At 48.3% G+C, this 25,815-nt stretch overlaps 1 protein-coding gene across 5 annotated transcripts in view; it reads right to left on the reverse strand.

Annotated features, from left to right (window-relative positions):
• SLC27A1 (solute carrier family 27 member 1) overlaps window positions 1–25,815 on the reverse strand; it is a 64,029-nt gene that overhangs the window by 32,568 nt on the left and 5,646 nt on the right. Inside the window, exons 1-5 of one of the 5 annotated variants that reach the window (XM_075902461.1) lie at window positions 21,291–21,318; window positions 20,525–20,537; window positions 18,791–18,958; window positions 4,472–4,866; window positions 3,159–3,320 (exon numbers count right to left, since the gene is read on the reverse strand). In XM_075902461.1, coding sequence (XP_075758576.1) covers window positions 3,159–3,320; window positions 4,472–4,866; window positions 18,791–18,958; window positions 20,525–20,537; window positions 21,291–21,306 — 754 coding nt within the window. In that variant the 5' untranslated portion in view covers window positions 21,307–21,318. Of the gene's footprint in view, window positions 1–3,158; window positions 3,321–4,471; window positions 4,867–18,790; window positions 18,959–19,437; window positions 22,249–22,268; window positions 22,803–25,815 lie in introns of those variants that run through there. The other 4 variants (XM_075902457.1, XM_075902460.1, XM_075902459.1 and 1 more) reach the window with 4 other exon arrangements.

A 25,815-nucleotide genomic window follows, 5' to 3' on the forward strand; every position in this document is an offset into this window, starting at 1 on the left:
GGTTGGTTATGCCTAATCCCTGGTGAATGAGAGGGAGAGATTGAAGGCTCAAGTGAGGGTGAAATTGAATGCCTCATTGATGACTTCCTAGCAGCCTTAGTGGGGACTGCAGAGGTAGGAGGAGCCTCCCTCCCTTGTGTTGGTAAAGCATTATTGGCAGAGGGAGGAATAAGAGAGACTGCACCGTCATGCTGTTCTGCTGCTCTGCCCGGCACCGTGGTCAGCTGCTCCTCCGGTGCGGCTGTAACAATAGGCTGATTCGCTGGTGCCGACTCAGCACAGTGGGGGGGCGCTCTGCCGGCCCCGTTCACTAAACTCCCCGGTGCCGTCTGTCAGGGCTGCGTCCGGTGCCGGACCCTGTGCTGGCTTGCCCTGGCTTAATGCAGCCATTTGCGGTGCCGCTCGGGTTTGCGGCTAGGCAGACTGCCGCGGCTCCAGCCCTTGCAGAGGTGCCGCGCGCTGCGAGTCATTGGCGCTGTCAGCGGGGCGCAGAGCTGGTGCCGATGACGTGCGGCTTGATGCTGCTGCCTGCGGCTTATGCGACCTCTCCGGCTGTCTTGCGGCCCCGGAGGCCCCTTGCTTATGTCCCTGAGGAACGCGGGACATTGAAGGAGGCGGGAGGGAGCGCGTAGGGGAAGCCCTTTTCTTTTTCGTTCCCGTTGCCGGTGAAGACCTTGATCTATTACCTTGCCCTCCGGGAGCTTCTGAGAACTGCTGTTCAGAAGGCTGTAGTGCCTTATCGCAGAGAAGGAGTTTTAAACGCATATCCCTTTCTCTGCGCGCCCTGGGAGTTAATTTTGCGCAGTGAGCACATTTTTGGGGTACATGCGCCTCTCCCAGACATCTTACACAGGCTTCATGCCCGTCAGATGCGGGCATGGCTTCCTTGCAGTGTAGACACCGCTTAAAACCTGGTGACCCAGGCATAATTTTTCTTCTTCTTCTTTTATCCTTTTTTTTTTTTTTTAAGTATTATTATCCAATTCGACTAACTATTTCTATCTGTTTACTTCTTCTTTCTCTTTTTTTTTTTTTTTTAGGACGTTCCTGTGAGGAGAGAAGCGGCGTTCCGCCAGCGACCACGGGCGGCTGAGAGGAACTGACAAGCGGGGGCCGGACCGTTGCAAAGGCGCGAACGCCGCGCGCTGCGCTCGCGCATGCGCGGTCCAGCCCGGCTACGGCTATGGAAAACTTTCCGACCAGCGGCGCCGGGACGGGACCCGACACCTGGAGTGGAGCACCCACGGGGACCACTCGAAGAAGAACTTACATTACAAAGCACCACATTTCTCCCTACAAGTGTTACTGATCCTACAGTAACAGTTACTGAAAAGGGAAGCTGAAACAAAAAACAGGACTGTGTAGCACTTTAAAGGCTAACAAGATGGTTTAATAGGTGATGAGCTTTCGTGGGCCAGACCCACTTCCTCAGATCAAATAGTAGAAGAAAATTGTAACAATCATATATACCAAAGGATACAATTTAAAAAAATGAACACATATGAAAAGGACAAATCAAATTTTAGAACAGAAGGGGGATGGAGAGGGGGGAGGTAAATGTCTGTGAGCTAATGATATTAGAGGTGATAATTGGGAAAGCTATCTTTGTAATGGGTAAGATAATTAGCGTCTTTATTCAAATTTGCGTGTAAAGTGTCGAATTTAAGCATGAATGACCATTCAGAGGATTCTCTTTGAAGTGAAGTCTTAAAAGGTCTTTGTAGCAGGATGCAGAAAAGGGAAGAATACACTCATTGCCTATATCTGAGTCTAGTAAACATGAAACACTACTATCCAGACAGCTCCTCTCTTCCACAAGTAAAATAAGAGAGAGGGTGAGGTCAGTAGCAATGAAAATAACCCCCAAAGCAGACCTATTAGGGGAAAATAAGGGAAACTCCACAAACAGGGAAACCCTTCACCACCTTCCCTAAATACAAGCAGGATGCTCTTCTAGTTTCTTCAGTGTTCTTAGATGCACATAGTTGCAGCACGTCCTTCTCTCATGAGACCCAATCCAGAGAGATGCACAGTGCTTTCAACTCTATTGACACCAGTGTGGACTAAGGGTACAAAACACTTCTTCACAGGAGTGCTAAGCACCTAAAAGGATTGGATCCATGATGAAGGCCAAGCCTCTTAAAGGTAGGCAATACCCAACTCTTGTCTTTGATCCCTGACAGGGCTCAGAGCATACTTTCTACAGCATACTTTCTACATTTCTATCAGCATACTTTCAGGCAGTGAGGGACAACCCTGCAGTGCAATGTCTTACATGTGCAAAGGGGTTTATTATTATCCTTGAATTAATGTTATCTGTCCAGTAGCTGCAGTCAGGGAACATTCTGCACAGTCAGGGAACACTCTGCACTGAAGTTCCTATGTTCTAATTAGACAACATTACAGTGTAAAACAACGTAGATAAAGTGTCATAAAGCTTAAGGCTAAATGGGATCATCAGATCACCACATCTGACCTCCTGTAGACCAAAGGCCACCCTGAACTAAAGCATTTCAGTCATCAGGAGACAGGAGACTTGATGAGATATGGATGTTCCCTTAGCAAGATCAAAAGGTAGGAAAATAAGCTAGGAAACCCTGGGAAGCCAATAAACTCCAGCGACAGATATTTACCCATCATACTTACAGTTAGGCTGTGTCTACACTGCACCCCTTTTCTGGAAAAGGGATGCAGATCAGACACTTTGGAATAGCAAAATCCGCGGGGGATTTAAATATCCCCCGCGGTATTTGCATTAACATGGCTGTCGCTTTTTTCCAGCTTGGGGATAAGCTGGAGAAAAGCGCCAGTCTAGACGCGATTCTCCGGAAAAAAGCGGCAGCCATGTTAATGCAAATACCGCGGGGGATATTTAAATCCCCTGCGGATTTTGCTATTCCAAAGTGTCTAATCTGCATCCCTTTTCCGGAAAAGGGGTGCAGTGTAGAGACAGCCTTAGTGTGCTGCCTTTTGTCCACTTTTACCCTCATCTTTCTCTTTTATAGCTAGTGATTCAAAGTGGTTAGGACTGCTCTCACCTTCCCTGCTTGATTTGTTGCCCATTCAGTCTTTACTACACCTCAAAAAAAGGACTCCTCAAGTTCCAGGTCTTACTCTTCTAATGTATCACAGGAAAATAAACTCACTGAGAAACTTACCATCTAACCCTTTGGTTGCAACCTGCTCTGGAGGAGATTTTGATGCAGTGATCAGAAGAGGATCAAGGTATTTAGTCTCCACAGGGACAGCATCTGGGTTAAAGTCTCCACAGCAAAATTTCACCATGTTCTTGCCCAGCTTCTCATTCACTTCAGATATTGCTGCAATATACAACTATATTACAACAAGCACAAAGCTCTGGACCACTAGAACAACATTGCCAATACTGTTATTCTTTCATTGCATTTGAGACATTTGCAGTGCCAAGACCAGAAAAACTGGCGACTTAACTGAAATACCAATCCACGTAACACTCAAATTACCATGACCTTAGTGTCTTAGATCAGCCATGGGACTTTACTGCAAATTTAGGCAAAATTATCCTTTTATCCATTTTCGTCGCATCAGCTGTAGCTCAACAGTGTAGAAGTTTTTCAAGGTCAATGGTTCAAATCCTCAAATTAGATATGTTAATAAACTGTGAAAGAAAGTTTAATTATTCAATAGCCTTATAATGTACCGTGTCCATACACTTACTATCATTGTGTAAACCGCTGGTTCTCAAATGAATTTTTGCTGTGGCTGCATGTGCAGCCACTGCAAATTCACAATAGCCACAGTTTTTGACTGTTAAAATTATACTAGTGACAATTTAATCACAGTCTTGTAAATAAAATAATACATCTTTTCAAAGTAAAGAATATGTACTATTAGTACCAAAAATTTACATGGTTATCACAAAGTATGTCAATGTCTCTTTTCAAAAGTTTTTTCTGAATGCACCCCAAAAGTCATGTAGGCTAAACATGAAGTCCTTGGTGCAGCACTTGAGAATCACTGGCACAGAGGGCACAAAATGTGAAATTAACCAAAGATTATCAAACACCATAGGATAGGAAATGAATATACCTAACATTACAGATAACCTTCCTTTTCTTTCTGTGCACAGGTGTGAAGCTCCTGGAGAAGGAATTTTCTAATTCTCTTTACGACCCCAAGGAGAGCAGACCTGACTAAAGAGGTCAGATGGGCAACTCAGTATCAGGAAAACACTGACATAAAAGACATAATATTTGTAGCTACCCACAATACTACTCCTAATCATCATATTACAGACTCCTCCCCATTTAGTAACTGATCAGCAGTGACTCAGTTCTCCCATTCTGTTCCAAGTGAAACCCAAATGAGGGAGGGAAGGAACCTACCATGTCAACTCAGAACTACCACTGGCTTCATTGAAAGTGTGCTGAAACCTGGTCTAAATAAGAACTTCAGGAGTTGATCCTTAATGTGTACCAATTCTAGGTCTCACCTGCAGCCAGCTCTCCTCCAAAGATCACAGCCTTTGCCCCAGATGTTGTCACACAGTAAACCAAAGAATCCAGGCGTAAATTGAAGTTAATTAGAGCTGCCTCAATACCAACTTTTGCCATCCCAAGCCAGAGGCCTATGAACTCGGGACGGCTCTCCATGAAAATGGCAATGACATCCCCTAGACGGTATCCCTGCTGGTAGAAGAAGTTAGCCACAGCATCGGAATACTCATCCAGCTGCTGGAATGTCCATTTCTCATCACTAGCTTCATAGATTAGGGCCACTTTGTTAGGGTGTCGGCGGACGACATCCTGGAAGATCTTTGGGATAGTGTTTTTGGCTCGCTGATGCTTTCGCAACTCATATTTGACTCGTATCAACACCGAGAGGCCACTGCAGTAAGGAAAAGAAAGTCACAATTCCAGCAGAAATTACAACACCCCTGACATAGTTTAACACATAGCCTGATGCTTCTAACCTGCCATATAAGGTCTGAAATTTTCGATCACTCTCCAGTGACAGGTTAAAAAAAAAAATTCCCTGAAGAGTTGGGAGCCCCAATCTATTAATTTCTGCAGAATCTAAGGTTTAACTTTAAAAAGTTTCTTTCTAGCCCTTGTAGTTCAGCAATTCCAAATGTGACCAGTGCAATGTATGTTTCTACAGTTCTTGGGCCTCTGCTGCCTCCAGGGCTCCTCCTGCCACTTCAAAATTAAAGTGAAGAGATTCTAATCAGACAAGATGGGAGAACCAATACCATTTTTGGGCCAACCTCTGCTGGTGAAAGAGAGATGCTTTCAAGCTGATGCAGCTCTTCCCCTAGTCTGGGAAACATACTTGGAGTGCCAATGTTCACCATAAGTCAGTGGTCTCCAACCTTTTCACACCCAAGATCACTTTTTAAATATCAGGGCAAGCCAAGATCTATCTCATCCCTTCCCCCAGATCCCAACCCTTCCTTGAGGCCTCGCCCTCTCTGTTCTCCTCCTCTCCATCACTTGCTGTCCCCAGTCCTTACTCACTCTCACTGAGTTGAGACAGGAGGTGCGGGCTCTAGGGTGGGAATGAGAGATTTGGGTGTGAGAAGGGGTGAGAGGTGCAAGCTCTTGGAGGGAATTTGGGTGCAGGCAGAGAAGGGGATTCTGGCTCAGGGAGGGGGGCTCTAGGCTGGGGACTGTTGGGGTCAGGTGGAGGGCTGGGGTGCTGGGCAAGCCTCAGGCTTGAGGATGTGAGGGTGCAGGAATTTGGGTTGGAGTGTATGAGGGGCTCAGGGCAGGAAGGGTGGGAGTATGATGGGCTCAGGACACAGATTTGCAGTGTGTGGATGGTGCAGGAGTGTTGTGGCAGAAGACTGGGGATGTGGGAGACTCAGGACAGGGGTTCCAGTGTATGATAGGCTCAGGGTTGGGGGATCTGTGGGGGGTAAAAGAGAGTGTTATGATTCTGTGGCCAGATGGTGCCTTGGCCCCTACTGGGGGCTTGTTGGCCAGGTTTCATTTTTAAATAAAATATTTTGTAAAACACAAAACGTTTTAGCATTGTCTGTATTTATGGGAGGAGAACCTATTTTGGGTCGGGCTCACTGACCCACAGAAAAATCAGTTGGGGACCACACAAGTGAGTTGCAAAAAAACAATCCCTCCAAACATCCCCCAAGCCTCACTGATGTGGCCCCAAATAAGACACCTCACTCCCCTGGCACTCCAGCTCCATGGGGTGGGGGGATGTAGGTAGGACTGATGTTCAAGGCCTCAGGCCAGGTTAACTCTTCTGGAGTTCCAGAGTTGGTGAAAGTTGTGGGCTCCTCTACACTCTGAGGTAGGGCCAAAAATGAGGGATCCAGTGTGCAGGACAGGGCTGCCAGTGAGTAGAATAGGGTGGGGGTGCAGAATCTGGGTGGAAAATAGGTTACAGGAGCAAGCTGGGGGTAGGTGTCTGGCCAGGAGGGAGGAGGCAGAAGCAGGGTGCTTGTGGATGTCTGGCCAGGGGATAGGGTGCTGGATGGCTCCTGGGCAGGGGGCAGGATCTGGCGTGCAGCCAGGGAGTTCTTTCTCCCTGCTTCCTGCCTCCCTTCCTGTGCAAGGACATGGGGAGAAGGAGTCCTGGGACTGCACACCAGCTCCAACTTCTCAGGAAGCGTGCGCGCTGTTCCTCCCCTCCCCATGATTCCTCCCCCTCCCCTGTGCAGGAAGGAAGGAAGGAAGCACGAGGAAGGAAGTTCTGCGGCTGCACTCCAGACCCGGCTTTTCAGGAAGCACGCCGGCTGTTTGGGGAGGGGAGGAGCAGTCCGCATGCTTTCTGAGGCACCAGACCTGGTGTGCAGCTGCTGGACTTCCTTCCCCTCTCCACCCACTGCAGGAATGGAGAACACTACCTCCATTTTCCCAGGAGGTAGCATCAGCGTGGGCTCCTTCTTGGGAGTGGGAAAGAATGGCAGGGGGGAGGGGGCTGGAATGCCTCGCGATCGACTGGTCATGCCCTGGCAATCAACCAGTCAATCGCAATTGATGGGTTGGTGACCACGACCATAAGTAGTTGAACTTGAAAGGTCCCTTGAAATGTGTGAAGTGGCCAGTTTAACTCCCTTGCAGTCATAGAGAGCTGAGGGACAAAATGGGGGAGGGATACTGTATTATAGATTGTTGTAATAAATCATAAATCCTGTGAGTCCACCGAGTCTTTTGCTGTCTAACAGAGTACAGAACTTAAGCTCCCAAGCTCCTCTTTTGTAGATGTTGTGCAGGTTTCCTCTGAAGATGAGAATTGAAATGGGTGCCCTATGGCAGAGGGAGAAGCAGGGGCAGGAGCCGGAGTGCATGGGAGGAGCAGGTTTTTAATCCGGCTACCTGTGCTACAGAGGTGGCAGGGAGGGGGAGAGCCAGTGCTCAAGGGCAGCTGGTTTAAAAGCCAGCTCTCAATGAGCACCAGTCCTACAGAGCTGCCTTTCCTCCTCTCCTGCCTCTGAATCAGAAACAGCAACATGAGGGAGGTGGGCAGGCGGGAACCGCTACATGTGGGGTGCCAGCTTCACTCCTCACACGTACCAACTCCTGCCGAGATGACTACTCTCCCCCTTGCCTCTGAAACAGAGAGAGCAGGAGGTGGTGAATGGGAGCTGGTGCTTGTGGGGAGCTGGCTTAAAAGCCGGGTCCTGCCTCCCCCCATCCACTCTCATATGTAAACGTGGATCCGCTGAAAATTTCAGTGGATCTAAGTTTACACAAATAAATGCATTTTAACACACAAATAAATTTTGTCAAATTAAGTGTAAAAATAGAGTAAGAAAATCCAAAAATGTGTTTGAAGAACAGCTATCCAAAAACTCAAAAAGTAATACTAAATTTTTTTTTAAGTACATCAGAAGCAGAAAGACAGCTAAACCACCAGTGGGGCCCTTGGACGATTGAGACGCTAAAGGAGCTAGAGAAGCTAAATGAATTCTTTGTTTCAGTCTTCACGTTTGAGGATATTGGGGAGATGTCCAAACCTGAGCATTTTTTTAGGTGACAAATCTGAGGAATTGTCCCAGATTAAGGTGTCATTAGAAGAGGTTTTGGAACAAACTGATAAACTTAACAGTAACAAGTCACTGGGACCAGATGGCATTCACCCAAGAGTTCTGAAAGAACTCAAATGGGAAATTGCAGAACTATTAACTGTGGTTTGTAACCTATCCTTTAAATCAGCTTCCGTACCTAATGACCGGAAGATAGCTAACATCACACCAATATTTAAAAACAGCTCTAGAGGTGATCCTGCCAATTACAGACCAGTAAGTCTGATGTCAGTACCGGGCAAATTAGTTGAAACTACAGTAAAGAATAAATTTGTCAGACATATAGATGAATATAATTTGTTGAGGGAAAAGTCATCATGGTTTCTGTAAAGGGAAATCATGCCTTACTAATCTGCTAGAGTTCTTCGAGGGGGTCAACAAACAGGTAGACAAAGGGGATCCAGTGGATATAGTATACTTAGATTTCCAGAAAGCCTTTGAAAAGGTCATAAGGCACTTAAGTAAAGTAACTTGCCATGGGATAAGAGGGAAGGTCCTTTTGTGAATTGGAAACTGGTTAAAATACAGGAAACAAAGGGTAGGAATAAATGGTAAATTTTCAGAGTGGAGAGAGGTAAGTAGTGGGGTCCCCCAAGGGTCTATCCTGGGACCAATCCTATTCAACTTATTTATAAATGATCTCAAGAAAGGGGTAAACAGTGAGGTGGCAAAATTTGCAGATGATACCAAACTGCTCAAGATAGTTAAGACCAAAGCAGACTGTGAAGAGCTTCTAAAAGATCTCACCAAACTACATGATTGGGCAACAAAATGGCAAATGAAATTTAATGATGATAAATGTAAAGTAATGCACATTGGAAAAAATAATCCCAACTATATATACACAATATGATGGGGACTAATTCAGCTACAACTACTCAAGAGAGAGATCTTGGAGTCATTGTGGATAGTTTTCTGAAAACATCCATTCGGTGTGTAGCAACAGTCAAAAAAGCAAATAGAATGTTAAGAGTCATTAAAAATGGATAGAGAATAAGGCAGAAAATATCGTATCGCTTCTATATAAAACCAAGGCACGCCCACATCTTGAATACTGCATACAGATGTGGTCACCTCATCTCAAAAAAGAGATATTGGCATTGGAAAAGGTTTGGAGAAGGGCAACAAAATGGTTAGGGGTTTGGAGTAGGTCCCATATGAAGAGAGATTAAACAGACTTGGACTTTTAAGCTTAGAAAAGAGGAGACTAAGGAGGGATATGACAGAGGTCTATAAAATCATGACTGGTATGGAAAAAGTGAATACGGAAAAGTTATTTACTTATTCCCAAAATAGAAGAACTAGGGAGTCACCAAATGAAATTAATAGGTAGCAGAGTTAAAACAAACAAAAGAAAGCTTTTCTTCACTCAGCATACAGTCAACCTGTGGAACTCCTTTCCAGAGGATGCAGTAAAGGCTAGAACTTTAATAGGGTTCAAAAAAGAGCTAGATAGATTCATGGAGGTTAGGTCCATTAATGGCTATTAGCCTGGATGGGTAGGAATGGTGTCCCTAGCCTCTGTTTCTCTGGAGGTGGGTGACAGGGGAGGCATCACGTGAGGATTACCTATTGTGATCCCTCCCTCTGGGGCATCTGGTATTGGCCACTGTCAGCAGACAGGATACTAGGCTAGATGGACCTTTGGTCTGACCCAGTATGGCCGTTCTTATGAGCTCTTACAGAAAATTTATAAAAGACAAACCACACCATCTACAGGTGAACTCTTCTTCACTCTAGATCCTCTCAGTCCTCATCTAGTGATGGCAAAAATTTAGTGAGCCATGAAATATCCCTACAAAATTAGAAGGATTCAACAACACAAAATAAAAAATCTTAATGGATTACGATGCCCACAAAATAGATATTAGACAGGATCACAAAGAAAAAACAGTTTCTTGCCATTTCAACCAGAAAGGACACTATCTCAACGACCTAATTACATGCATCCTACTCCAGAAGACTTTCAAATCTGCACTTGAAAGGGACTCCTCTGAACTGTCATTCATGCTAAAATTCGACACTCTCCGCGGGGGGGGCTCAACGAAGACACCAACTACCTTATCCATTACAAAGATAGCTTCCCCAGTTATCACATCTAATACCATTAGCTCACAGACATCTACCTTTCCCCACCTCTAATATCATTAACTCACAGACATTTACCTTCCTTCCCCCCCACCCCCGCATCCCACTTCTGTTCTGAAATGTGATTTGTCCTTTTCATATGTGTTCATTTTTTTAAATTGTATCCTTTGGTATATATGGTTGTGACTATTTTCTTCCACTATTTGATCTGAGGAAGTGGGTCTGGCCCACGAAAGCTCATAATCTAATAAACCATCTTGTTAGTCTTTAAAGTGCTACATAGTCCTGTATTTTATTGATTACTGCTCTGATGGGAACGGATTCATGCACCAGTTTCATTTGACCTCAATCCGCAAGACCTCTTGGGTCTGACTTGTCTATTTCTCTTTTTTATCCTGGATGCTAATAAAATGGCAGATGATTATCACGATAAACACTGAGGCTGTATCCACCCACCAGATTCATAGAGCTGTACTGTTATAGCTATGGTCTGGTGAGGTCTCCCATGTAGCTACTTTTTGCTTTTGGGGAGAGGGCTCTCTTTTGAGAGAATTAAACCACACCCAAAGAGCAGCGTTAACTACGCTGGCAATCAAGGCTCTCTTGCCAACATAGCACTGTTCCCACTAGAACTTTAGTTGGTGATTCTTATATCAGTCAGGAGAGTGTTTTTTAACACCTCTGACCAACAAAAGTTTTGCAGACAATGTGCTAGAGTAGACAAAGCCTGAGTTCATAGTGGGACTCTGAAGTTTCTGTCTGAGATGCCTCCTAGTCTTAATGCCAGTCTTCCAAAAAGACTGGCACACTCCACAGGAGAATCTGACTCAGAAGCTCTTGGCCTGGGCCAGCTAAAGCACTGTTCTCTAACTGGAAGGCGAGACTGCTGCTGTCCCACTACACCAGTTGTACCTCTTTAGATATTTAGATACACCCACACTCCATACACACTTCATGCACAGCAAATTTACTTTGAATAACTTGACCAGATTAAAAAAGGTATTTTTAACCGACAACATGGATGAAATAATATTACATATCCTTACTTTAAAGATTTAATTTAAGGGACTGGGAAACAGAGAGAGTGCTCTCTTCCTGAACAAGAAAATAAATTGCAAATACATTTTGTTTTAGAATAACTCTTACTTGCCACAACCTGCACAGTAATTTGCAGATCCTGAGGGAACACACAAAAGCATTTCCATGACTCCATAAAGAAAGTTTCAAAACAAAACCACAACTTGGGCATGTAGCATTAACTCAAAATTGGAGCTGTAACAGAACAGAGGCAGACTTCCCATGTAGAAAAGTCATGCATTTGTGACTGGCGACAGTGTTTCTCACATAAGAATGGCCATATCGGGTCGGACCAACAGTCCATCCAGCCCAGTATGAATTAGTCCCCATCATATTGTATATATAGTTGGGATTATTTTTTCCAATGCGCATTACTTTACATTTATCAGTATTAAATTTCATTTGTCATTTTGTTGTTCAATCACGTAGTTTGGTGAGATCTTTTTGAAGCTCTTCACAGTTTGCTTTGATCTTAACTATCTTGAACAGTTTGGTATCATCTGCAAATTTTGCCACCTCACCGTTTACCCCTTTCTCGAGATCATTTACAAATAAGTTGAATAGGATTGGTCCCAGGATAGACCCTTGGGGGACCCCACTACTTATCTCTCTCCATTTGGAAAACTTACCATTTATTCCTACCCTTTGTTTCCTGTCTTTTAACCAGTTATCGAACCCATGAAAGGACCTTCCCTCTTATCCCATGATAACTTACTTTACTTAAGAGCTTTTGGTGAGGGACCTTGTAAAAGACTTTCTGGAAATCCAAAGAAATACTATATCCTATGTACTATACTACATACTATATCCACTGGATCCCCCTTGTCCTCATGTTTGTTGACCTCCTCAAAGAACTCTAGCAGATTAGTAGGGCATGATTTCCCTTTACAGAAACTATGATGACTTTTCCCCCAACAAATTATGTTCATCTATGTGTCTGACAATTTCATTACTATGGTTTACTAAAGTTTCAACTAATTTGCCTGGTACTGACATTAGAGTCTGTAATTGCCAAAATCACCTCCAGAGCCCTTTTTAAATATTGGCATGGTGTTAGTTATCTTCCAGTCATTAGGTATGGAAGCTGATTTAAAGGATAGGTTACAAACCACAGTTAATAGTTCTGCAATTTCCCATTTGAGTTCTTTCAGAACTCTTGGGTGAATGCCATCTGGTCCCAGTGACTTGTTACTGTTAAGTTTATCAGTTTGTTCCAAAACCTCTTTTAATGACACCTTAATCTGGGACAATTCCTCAGATTTGTCACCTAAAAAAATGCTCAGGTTTGGACATCTCCCCAATATCCTCAAACGTGAAGACTGAAACAAAGAATTCATTTAGCTCTTCTGCAATGTTTTTATCATCATAGAGTGCTCCTTTAGCATCTCGATCATCCAAGGGCCCCACTGGTTGTTTAGCTGTCTTCCTAGGATTACCAGGTTACTTCAGAAAAAATACCGGACACACTTGATGGGAAGGGACCGGCCAGGAGGGGAGCAGGGCTGGCCAGGAGGAGGGGGGGGGGGACAGGAAGCAGGACTGGCGGGGGATGGGGGTCTGGGGCAGCAGGGCTGGCCGGTGGAGATTGGGAGGAGGAGAAATGTCCGGCAGGAAGCAGGGCTGGCTGGGATGTGGTCGGGGGGAGCGGGGCTGGCCGAGGAGGAGAGAGAATTGGCCGGTGGGGAGCAGGACTAATCTGGGCACATGCAGATCCCAGGGCGCTGCCTGTCCCATGCATGGTCCCGGCGAAGCACAAGTGAGTCCGGCTATAGCTCCACAATGCCCTTGAACAGTGCTCAGGAGCACACACAGGGCTTCTCCTCCTCCCCAAGGCGTCACTCCTACGTCAGACGCAACCAGCGGCTCCCAGTGCCAATCGCGCCCCACATCCCAGCCACTCCCCTCGCCAGGCTTCCGTCGGGCACCCAGCCAGAAAACCAGAAAATACCAGACATTGCACATCTAGTATTTTTTAATTATTTTTTTTTTAACCAGACAGAGGCCCCAAACACCTGACTGTGCGGTTGAATACCGGACACCTGGCAACCGTATGGCTTCCGATGTAATTTTAGAGTTTTTGGCTAGCTGTTCTTCAAACTCCTTTTTGGCTTTTCTTATTCTTATTTTTACACTTAATGTGACAAAGTTTATGCTTCTTTTTATTTTCCTCACTAGGATTTGACTTCTACTTTTTAAAAGATGCCTTTTTATCTGTCACTGCTTCTTTTACTTGATTGTTAAGCCATGGTGGCACTTTTTTGGTTCTCTTAGTGTGTTTTTTAATTTGGGGTATACATTTAAGTTGGGCCTCTATTATGGTGCCTTTGAAAAGTTTCCATGCAGCTTGCAGAGATTCTTGTCAGAGCAAAGCCTCCAGTATATTAATCTTCTTATCATTCAGACATCTAAACTGTTCCAGAAATGGAGGGGAGGTATCAGGCCCCTATACAAGAATTTCTGTTGGGGGTACTTTTTTTGTAAATGTGGACTGCAAGGGTGTGAATGCATCTCCATAGTCCCCCAAATAAGCAGGGAAATCAGCCCCAGCCTTCCCCTGTCTGGTCAGAACATGGGGGAGGGAGGCTTAGGCAGCATGCCACTCCTGCCTTCCTCTGCCTGGCCAGAGCATGCTTACTTGAGGCACCATGGGGGGGGGGGGTGGAGTTTCGCATTCTTTGCACCCCTCTGCATACTGGCCTGGATATAGTCTCTTGGTGCTGCCAAATGAAGTCTTTGGGGGAGAGAAGGTAGTCTACAAATAACTGGAGGAAGCAAACACTAATGTGAAATCTACTAGAGCCTGAAATAAGAGTCTCACAAGGAAAGGGGTGGTCTTTTCTGATTTCCCTCATATTTATTACAGTAAAACTCCAATTGTCCGGCATCCAGTGGTCCAGCACTTCCAGTCCGGCACCAACTGGAACCCAGAAGTGCTCCGGCCAGCCGGACAATTGGAGCTGCTCCGCGCTGTTTCCCCAAGTCTGCTGCCGCCGCTGCTGAAACTGACCAGCGACGGACTTGGGGAAGTGGCGCGGAGCAGAGCAGCTGGGGTGCTGCAGGGTTGGTCCTGCAGCGCCGCCCCTCCCCCCCACTTGGCTCCTGGCAGCACCCCAGCTGCTCTGCTCCACACCGCTTCCCTAAGTCCACTGCTGCCGCTGCTGAAACTGATAAGCAGCGGACTTGGGGAGCTGCGGAGCAGAGAAGCTGGGGTGCTGCTGGGCGCCAAGCAGAGGGGTGACGGGCGGCGCTGTGGGACCAACCGGGCAGCACCCCAGCTGCTCTGCCCGCTGCTTCCCCAAGTCCGCAGCTCGTCAGTTTCAGCAGCAGTGGACTTGGGGAAGTTGTGAGGTAGAGCAGCTGGGGTGCTGCTAGGTTGGTCCCGCAGTGCCGCTCAGGTGAGGGTTGGTGCTGCGGGACCTACCCGGCAGCACCCCAGCTGCTCTCAACCCGGCAGCACCCCAGCTGCTCTGCCCCACCGCTTCCTCAAGTCGCCGCTGCCGCTTGCAGCCCCAGCTGGCCTGTCACCAGCGGTTGCCCCACACCGGGCCGTTCCCCGCCAACACCCTCCCCCCAGACCCATCACAGCCCCCCTGCCGGAGTACCTCCTGATACTCCGGCATATCCTATAATCCAGCATCCCCTAGGTCCCAAAGGTGCTGGATTATCGGAAGTCTACTGTACATCAGTTATGGGTCAGGAATTTGTTTCCTGAAATGTAACTCTGGATTTTTTCACACTTACACTGTATAGTTTCTGTTGAAGACACTCATAGTCTGACTCTATTTTGATACTTATTGTAATTTCTCAGTACACAGAGAGTTAAGTATGCGAAAATATATGATCAGAGTATCAACACCCAAAGAAGAATACCCACCTGGTCTCTGCTTCCCTAATGGGCAGGAAGGTGCTGGCTGTATTTTCTCTATCAAGTAGAAAAATTGTTTGCAAGAAGCCCCAACAAGTTAAAAGGTCGTTACTTACCAGCACCATAAAAACTCTACATCCCCCATTACTGTCAGCAGCAGGAACCCTGGTCAGCAAAGCCATGGGATGGGGGAGGGTGTAGTTTTGAAAACAGGCAGCAGGCATTTTGTGAGACTGAGCTGGCCTTTCATGGTGACCCTGTACTGAGCTATGCCAGAGACAGAACAGAAGAGCCTTTTCACTTGTTAGCTACCCTTTTCCCATTCTGAAGGGGCTTTATTCTCTCCATTTATTTTCTGCCATTATTCCTCACTTGCCGTGCAATCAAAAGGAAACAGTCCTTCGAAGTCCATTGACAGCTACAGTAAAGCTAGGCAGTCTCTGGTGATCACAAGAGCCCTAAATCCTTTAGAACAAAGAGGTTCCCTCACAGAAGCCCATGAGGCACGGAACTAAGTGAGACGCTAATTACAGAGTCTTTGGCTGCCTCAGGAGGTTGGGTAGAGACTAGAGACTGTTGTATGAATCACAAGGGTTTTTTTTTAAAAATCTATAAACTTAATATTTACTGACTGTTCCTTTACCTTTAGCAGGAACAAAATATTTTGTTTCTCCAATAAATTCCACTCACTTTAACAAAAGTTTTACAAGCCTCTTATTATATTTCACAATCAGAACATTTCCTCAGTGCAAGTCTTCATTCTGAACCATTCAATTTATCTGTATTCCTAGATAATCTAAGGCTGCCACTTTCAGTGCTAAAACTTTCAATATTCAGGGGTGTGAAAAAACACCCCTCCCAATCAATAAAAGTTTTAGCACTGAAAAGTGCTAGTATAGGCTGCACTTTATCACTGAGAGCCATGCTCTCATCACTGAAGCTACCACCCTTTGTTCAGGATGGGTTTTTTGCTCTCTGGGGGTGTGTCTACACTACCCCGCTAGTTCGAACTAGCGGGGTAATGTGTGCATACCGCACTTGCAAATGAAGCCCGGGATTTGAATTTCCCGGGCTTCATTTGCATAAGCGGGGAGCCGTCATTTTTAAACCCCCGCTGGTTCGAACCCCGTGCAGTGCGGCTACACGGGGCATGAACTAGGTAGTTCAAACTAGGCTTCCTAGTTCGAACTACCGTTACTCCTCATTTCAAATCCCAGGCTTCATTTGCAAGTGCGGTATGCCTACATTACCCCGCTAGTTTGAACTAGCGGGGTAGTGTAGACATACCCTGGAAGAGCTTGCCTCTGGCCTTAAAGAGAGACTACACGGCCCACGTCATAGTGCTGCAGGGGCCATGCTGTAATGTACAGCATGGACATACCCTAAGCCAGCGTTTCCCAAACTACGGGCCATGACCCGGTACGGGAGGGGAGCGGGATGGGCTGGGAGGAGGTGTGTGTGTAGGGGAAACTGGTGACTGGGAAGCAGGGTTGGGGGTAGCAGGGCTGTCCAGTGGAGATCGGGAGGAGGGGGTAGGCAGGCGGCTGGCAGAAGCAGGGCTGGCTGGGGGAGTGAGGACGGGGTGGGGGAGCTGGCCGGGGGAAATCGGGAGGAGGACTAGAGAACCAGCCTCTGGAAGCAGGGCTGGACGGGGGCAGCGGGGCTGGCCTGGGGAGATCGGAAGGTGAAGCGGGGGAGAATCGGCTAGCTGGGAGGGAGGTAAGGGGGAATGGGGCTGGATGGGGGAGATCGGGAGGAGAAGCGGGTAGGGAGGGGGGGAGCGTGAATCGGCCGGCAGGAAGCAGGACTGACCCGGGCAGGGTATATGCAGACCCGGGCACATGAGTGAGTCTGACCCCGGGGATTCCATTTTGCCCCCCCCCCATACCCTCCCTCAAGTAGTTGCGAACTGCCTGGCTGGTAGACACACTCATGCAGCGTGATCACATCTACCAGCTAGGCTGTTCGCAGCTATGGACTGATACACCTAATAATAATAAAACTTACCTAATTAGAAAATACCAGACACTTTATGGGCTCGTCTACACTGGCCCCTTTTCCGAAAAGGGCATGCTAATTTCACAGGTCGTAATAGGGAAATCCGCGGGGGATTTAAATATCCCCCGCGGCATTTAAATAAAAATGTCCGCCGCTTTTTTCCGGCTTTTAGAAAAGCCGGAAAAGAGCGTCTACACTGGCCCCGATCCTCCGGAAAAAAGCCCTTTTCCGGAGGCTCTCTTATTCCTACATCGAAGTAGGAATAAGAGAGCCTCCGGAAAAGGGCTTTTTTCCGGAGGATCGGGGCCAGTGTAGACGCTCTTTTCCGGCTTTTCTAAAAGCCGGAAAAAAGCGGCGGACATTTTTATTTAAATGCCGCGGGGGATATTTAAATCCCCCGCGGATTTCCCTATTACGACCTGTGAAATTAGCATGCCCCTTTCGGAAAAAGGGCCAGTGTAGACGTAGCCTATATGTCTGGTATTTTCTCAATTTGTTTCCCAGACAGAACCCTCAAATAGCAGACTCTCCGGTACAAAACTGGACACCTGGCAACCCTTCCCCTCCTTGCACCCTCCCTCCTAGCCAGAAACCCTACCCCCAATCTGCTCCTGCTCCCATCTCCTGGAGTGCCCATGCGGCGCTGGGTCCTCCAAGCCCTGGCCCAGGCTGAGCGGAGGATGCAACTGGGTGAAACACTGAAAATTTATTCATTTTTAATTCTTTTTTTTAATATGTGTTTACATTTTTGGGCTGCAAAAAACAGTACTGAAAAAAATGAACTGAGAGGGTATGTCTACACTTGCTCCGTAGTTCGGACTAGAGATGCAAATGGAGCATACCGCAATTGCTAAGGAAGCGCAGGATTTAAATAACCCACGTTTATAAGTAACTTTTATTCCTCGTGCAATGAGGTTTGACAGTTATTCCGAGAGAAGGATTTTCTCTCGGAATAACGCATCTACACGGGGCTACTTATTTCGCAATACCCCGAATCCAAAATGGCAGCCGGCCACAAATATGCTAATTAAGCGTGGGACATTTAAATCCCGTGCTTCATTAGCAATTTTGGTATGCTCCATTTGGATCCCTAGTCCGAACTAGGGAGCAAGTGTAGACATACCCTCTCAGTTCATTTATCCAATCCATATTCCCTTAACTTGGTGGCAAGAATATTGTGGGTGACCATATCAAAAGCTTTGCTAAAGCTGGCACTGGGGGGCTTTGAAGGGACCAGAAACAACTTGTTTGAATATTCATCATTTGCTTAATGAATATGAAAATATGCAAATGAATGTTACCGGTCCTCCAAAAGCTCGTGAATGGAATTACTGGTCCCAATGTCAAAAAGTTTGGGAACCCCTGCCATAAACCTTTCAGGCCACAATTAACTTCTCCCACACAAGAACACACAATAAGCAGAAAAAGCTGTAACTGCAAATTTAACCTTGACAGGTTCAAACTTAATGACACAAAATCCACTTATTTTAAGTTCTTATGTCAAACACCTTTCCAAACATTTCAGGACTTCTAATGTGGCCAGATTTCAGCAAGGGTACAAGACCACTGTAGTCATCATAGGTATGTTTCCAACATTCTAGTATCTTTCCCCTGTTGTGCTGCTAATGCGAGTTGCAGATAACAGTTTTATTGTGAGTAGTGCAAAGTCATTTTATGCAAACACAAAACCAACACGTTACAAAATAAGATGAAGACCCACAAAGCACACTTACAAGAGATCCCTCACAGCAGTCTTAAAGATGATACGGAGAAACCTCCATCCTCCACTCCCGATGTAAACACCCAGTGTTGCTGCCAGACTCCATGACCAGGGCACTCCAAAAAGCCGCATAAACCCAAGCGAGCCCAGGGAAGCAGTGCAAACCCCAATCATGTGCATTCTAGACAGAGAGAAAAGTTTAAAACAGTATCACTGTCAGACTCGACCCAGATCCGCGAAACAACCGCAACAGAAGTCCAGAGATACATCCTAGAAACATTTCCACCAGATGCCCACAGCTATCACTTTGGTCACAGGGCTCTCAATTATAAATGAGTTTAGTGACTATTAATGAAAGCGGCAAGATAACCGGGAACAGGGGTCTTCCATTATTTCTCACAAATTTCTGGACAAGCGTTTAAATTCAGTTTCTTTCTGGATGGCTGACATCCCAAAACCCAACTGACATTTAGCCACATGCCAAAATTAGCCAGAACAGCTTTGAAATAGCAATACCCCAAACTAAATGAAGACATTTTGATACAGAATTTGGATTTACTTATATTTTCTTCAATTATCAAACAGACAAAAAATCATCCAGCAAACAAAACATTTACTATTTGTCTAAAACTTGATAAAAACAAGAGACTAATACTCAACTAATACGAGTGGGATTGGCGTCCCTATCATCTTGTGATGAAGGAGTCACAGAAACAAATCTATCTTAGAGTTTTATATTGCCACCAATTACCACAGAAACTGAGTACCTTCCATGTGAAGTCAATAGCAACAGCAAAATCCCTATTAAGACTTCATGGAATCTCTTGTACTTTCCCCTTCTCAGGATAAAAACTCTGCTTCAGGTAGATTCTTTTGTGATTTTTTTTAGTTTTATGAATTTCCACTATATATTGCTGGCAAGGCTTTACATAGAAGGTCATACCAAAGGTCCATCTGGCTAAGTTATCCTGCTTTCAACAGTGGCCAATGCCAGGTGCTTCACAGGGAATGAACAAAAGACACAATCGCTAAGTGATCCAGCTATTGGATAGAAAGTGTTAGAGTTGCACTAGGAGCTTCTGTAGTACCATAAATAGGGGGGGGGGGAGAAATTCCACTGTAGCAGCCATTCTACTGTCCAGTGCAAATGATGAACAGAGTGCATCACAAGGGAGCAGTAGCATTCAGGGTAGAGAGCATAGTAAGAGAGACATATGAGAGAAACATTCTCCAGAGCCAATGGGAATCATCATCTAGTCCAGGGCTACTCAACTTTGGAAGCCCCGGGGGCCACAATGATACTCTCAGAATATGCTGAGGGCCACAACTTTAGTGTGATTGCATGTACAGGCAAATATATGCAAATATATACAAATAGCTTCTTTCACACTGATGGGTATGAATACAAAGATTAAGGCAAGACTATACAACACACTGGCCCCATTTAAGTCAGTTCTGCTGATATTAATGAAATGCAATATTTACCCCATTTCCACCCATATGACAGCACTTTCAATAAGCAATGACAGTCCAGGAATTTAACTACTAAAATGCATATCAACAGAAGACTATTATATTGACTCGCCATTATTGAGCATGTTCTTAGTGGAGGCCATGTTCAAAGGATCCCACCCGCAGGCCACATGTTGAGCTCTGCGTAAACCCAAACCGCACCACGTGCTGCAAACAACAGGACGTGGGCCGCATGTTGAGTAGCCCTGATCTAGACACTCACATGGCTGCTTACGGTACTCCAGGATACATTATTCCACTCTGTGTATCAGCAGTCATAAAAGCTAATAGAATGTTGGGAACCATTAAGAAAGGGAGAGAAAATAAGACAGCTTGATACTCTGCTTAGACACCACATGGGATTTCTTAGACTTCACACCATCAAACTATACCTCTCGGCCCTTTCCACTGTCCCCACTTCAATACTGTGTACAGATGTGGTCACCCATCTCAAAAAAGATATACTGGAATTGCAAAAAGTTCAGAAATAGGCAATAAAAATGATTGAGTATGGAACAGCTTCCATATGAGGAGAGATGAATAAGGCTGAGACTTTTCAGCTTGTAAAAGAGAGGTTTAAGGGGGATATGACAGAGGTCTATAAAATAATGACTGGTGTGGAGAAAGTAGATAAGAAAGTGTTATTTACTCTGTTTCATAACAGAAAAACTAAAGGTCACCAAATGAAAATAATAGGCAGCAGGGTTGTAAAGATGTAATTTTGTTTCACTACGTACAATCAACCTATAGAACTCTGCCAGAGGATGTTGTTCACAACATGATCAAGATGATATAACAGAGTTCAAAAAAAACCTAGGTAAAATTAACAGGGAAGGTCTTCCTAGCCTCTTTGCCAGAAGATGGGAATAGGAGACAGGTTGGATCACTTGCTGATTCCTTGTTCTTTTCATTCCCTCTAGGGCACCTGGCACTGACGACTATCACCAGACAGGGCACTGGGCTAGATAGCCCTTTCGTCAAATCCAGAATGGCCAGTCTATGTTTCTTGCCCATCATAGACACTGGGCTGACCCCTCATATGGTCCTCTCCTTACTGGTGTTCCAGTCACTGCCCCTAGACCATTCAGGCAGCTTAACTCCCTCCCCTAGATACCATATGGGATTTCTTAGACTTAGCACCCACCCACAAACTATGCCATTCAGCCCTTCCCACCACCACCACTGTGTCAGCCCCTTGCGGTTACATCCCCCTCCTTAAGAGGGATGTTGAACTCCTCACAACTCACTCCCATTTAGACATCATGCCAACCATCCTCCTTTATAAACTCAAATCCCATCCATACACCCTGTTACTGTGACAGCACCCTCTAGAACTCCTGTCCCTAGCATCATGTTAGTTTCTTGGATCCTTCACATCACCACACACATTCCATTCTCTAGTGACAAAGCCAAACCCCAATCCTCAAACACAACCACTCCATCTGTACAGAGCCAAACATCTAGGGCACCACAACCAGCCCCACAGTACCAGCCCTACAAAGAATGCACCTATTCCCTACATCTATCCCCAGTACTGTATCAACTACAGAGCCCAACCTCCCAATATTTACTCAATGCCTCTGGTCAGCCTTACAATTTCTAAACCCAGACTTATGCATGCACTCCAAGTCAAACCTACAACCTCTGCTACAGCTGCTTGCCAAACCCTGAAACATTTAACTGCCACCCAGTATCACACTCACTCCATCTAACCCACCTGTGCCAGCCCCTGACATTAATCTGATGCCTTGTATTACACCACATCTACCTCAACCCTCTACCAGGACTTGAGGTTTACCTGTTGCTCCTTGTCACAACTGCAACCTCTACCCCAAACAACTATCATCCCTGATATTTATCTGCTTCCCAGTGTCAAACATAACCTCTACCCAAGCCCTGTGCCAACCAACACATTTATGTGCTGCCCTGTGTCACACACACAACCTCTACCCTAGCTGTGTGCAAGCCCCCCCATTTACCTGCTGCCAAATGTCATACCCACAACCTCTACACCAATCCTGTGCCCCCAACATTTACTCGTTGTCCAATGTCACAGCAACAACCTCTACCCTGCCCTGTGCCAGCCCCGACACTCACCCACTGCCCCATGTCACAGCCACAACCCTGTCAGGTCCCACATTTACCCACTTCTCCGTGTAACCCACACAACTGCCACCCCAGTTCTGTGCAAGTCCCAACATTGACGCGCTGCCCCATGTCAAAGCCACAATCACTACCCTAACCCTGTGCTAGCTCCCACATTCACCCGCTGCCCTGTGTAACACTCACAACAGTTAACCGAGTCCTGTGCCAGTCCCACATTCACCCACTGCCTCGTGTCACACACAACTTCTACCCCAGCCCTGTGCCAGCCCCACATTCACCCGCTGTCCCGTGTCACACACAACTTTTAACCCAGCACCGTGTCAGCCCCACCTTCACCCACAGCCTTGTGTCACACACACAACTTCTATCCCAGACCTCTGCCAGTCCCATAGTCACACACACAACCCGTCAGCCCCACATTCACCCGCTGCCCCGTGTCACACACACAACTCCTGTGCCAGCCCCGCATTCACCCGCTGCCCCGTGTCACACACACAACCCCTGTGCCAGCCCCGCATTCACCCGCTGCCCCGTGTCACACACACAACCCCTGTGCCAGCCCCGCATTCACTCGCTGCCCCGCATCACACACACAACCCCTGTGTCAGCCCCACATTCACCCACCGTCCCGTGTCACACACACAACTCCTGTGCCAGCCCCGCATTCACTCGCCGCCCCGTATCACACACACAACCCCTGTGCCAGCCCCACATTCACCCGCTGCCCCGTGTCACACACACAACCCCTGTGCCAGCCCCACATTCACCCGCTGCCCCGTGTCACACACACAACCCCTGTGCCAGCCCCACATTCACCCGCTGCCCCGTGTCACACACACAACCCCTGTGCCAGCCCCACATTCACCCGCTGCCCCGTGTCACACACACAACCCCTGTGCCAGCCCCGCATTCACCCGCTGCCCCGTGTCACACACACAACCCCTGTGTCAGCCCCGCATTCACCCGCTGCCCCGTGTCACACACACAACCCGTGTCAGCCCCGCATTCACCCGCTGCCCCGTGTCACACACACAACCCCTGTGCCAGCCCCGCATTCACCCGCTGCCCCGTGTCACACACACAACCCCTGTGCCAGCCCCACATTCACCCGCTGCCCCGTGTCACACACACAACCCGTGCCAGCCCCGCATTCACCCGCTGCCCCGTGTCACACACACAACCCCTGAGCCAGCCCCACATTCACCCGCTGCCCCGTGTCACACACACAACCCCTGTCAGCCCCACTTTCATCCGCTGCCCCGTGTCACACACACAACCCCTGTCAGCCCCACATTCACCCGCTGTCCCGTGTCACACACACAACCTCTGTGCCAGCCCCACATTCACCCGCTGCCCCGTGTCACACACACAACCCCTGTGCCAGCCCCGCATTCACCCGCTGCCCCGTGTCACACACACACCCCCTGTGCCAGGCCCACATTCACCCGCTGCCCCGTGTCTCACACACAACCCCTGTGCCAGCCCCACATTCACCCGCTGCCCCGTGTCACACACACAACCCCTGTCAGCCCCACATTCATCCGCTGCCCCGTGTCACACACACAACCCCTGTGCCAGCCCCACATTCACCCGCTGCCCCGTGTCACACACACAACTCCTGTGCCAGCCCCGCATTCACCCGCTGCCCCGTGTCACACACACACCCCCTGTGCCAGGCCCACATTCACCCGCTGCCCCGTGTCACACACACAACCCCTGTGCCAGCCCCACATTCACCCGCTGCCCCGTGTCACACACACAACCCCTGTCAGCCCCACATTCACCCGCTGCCCCGTGTCACACACACAACCCCTGTGCCAGCCCCACATTCACCCGCTGCCCCGTGTCACACACACAACCCCTGTCAGCCCCACATTCACGCGCTGCCCCGTGTCACACACACAACCCCTGTGCCAGCCCCGCATTCACCCGCTGTCCCGTGTCACACACACAACCCCTGTGCCAGCCCCACATTCACCCGCTGCCCCGTGTCACACACACAATCCCTGTGCCAGCCCCACATTCACCCTCTGCCCCGTGTCACACACACAACCCGTGTCAGCCCCGCATTCACCCGCTGCCCCGTGTCACACACACAACCCCTGTCAGCCCCACTTTCACCCGCTGCCCCGTGTCACACACACAACCCCTCTGCCATCCCCGCATTCACCCGCTGTCCCGTGTCACACACACACCCCTGTGCCATCCCCGCATTTACCTGCTGTCCCGTGTCACACACACAACCCCTGTCAGCCCCACTTTCACCCGCTGCCCCGTGTCACACACACAACCCCTGTGCCAGCCCCGCATTCACCCGCTGCCCCGTGTCACACACACAACCCGTCAGCCCCACATTCACCCGCTGCCCCGTGTCGCACACACAACCCCTGTGCCAGCCCCGCATTCACCCGCTGCCCCATGTCACACACACAACCCCTGTGCCAGCCCCGCATTCACCCGCTGCCCCGTGTCACACACACAACCCCTGTGCCAGCCCCGCATTCACCCGCTGCCCCGTGTCACACACACAACCCCTGTGCCAGCCCCGCATTCACCCGCTGCCCCGTGTCACGCACACAACCCCTGTGCCAGCCCCACATTCACCCGCTGCCCCGTGTCACACACACAACCCGTGTCAGCCCCACATTCACCCGCTGTCCCGTGTCACACACACAACCCCTGTGCCAGCCCCGCATTCACCCGCTGCCCCGTGTCACACACACAACCCCTGTGCCAGCCCCACATTCACCCGCTGCCCCGTGTCACACACGCAACCCCTGTGCCAGCCCCACATTCACCCGCTGCCCCGTGTCACACACAACCCCTGTGCCAGCCCCACATTCACCCGCTGCCCCGTGTCACACACACAACCCCAGTGCCAGCCCCACATTCACCCGCCGCCCCGTGTCACACACACAACCCGTGTCAGCCCCACATTCACCCGCTGCCCCGTGTCACACACACAACCCCTGTGCCAGCCCCACATTCACCCGCTGCCCCGTGTAACACACACAACCCGTGTCAGCCCCACATTCACCCGCTGCCCCGTGTCACACACACAACCCCTGTGCCAGCCCCACATTCACCCGCTGCCCCGTGTCACACACACAACCCCTGTGCCAGCCCCGCATTCACCCGCTGCCCCGTGTCACACACACAACCCCTGTGCCAGCCCCGCATTCACTCGCTGCCCCGTGTCACACACGCAACCCCTGTGCCAGCCCCGCATTCACCCGCTGCCCCGTGTCACACACACAACCCCTGTGCCAGCCCCACATTCACCCGCTGCCCCGTGTCAACACACACAACCCCTGTGTCAGCCCCGCATTCACCCGCTGCCCCGTGTCACACACACACCCCGTCAGCCCCACATTCACCCGCTGCCCCGTGTCACACACACAACCCCTGTGCCAGCCCCGC

This window comes from Pelodiscus sinensis, chromosome 19, assembly GCF_049634645.1.
Source record: "Pelodiscus sinensis isolate JC-2024 chromosome 19, ASM4963464v1, whole genome shotgun sequence".
Lineage (NCBI taxonomy): Eukaryota > Metazoa > Chordata > Testudines > Trionychidae > Pelodiscus > Pelodiscus sinensis.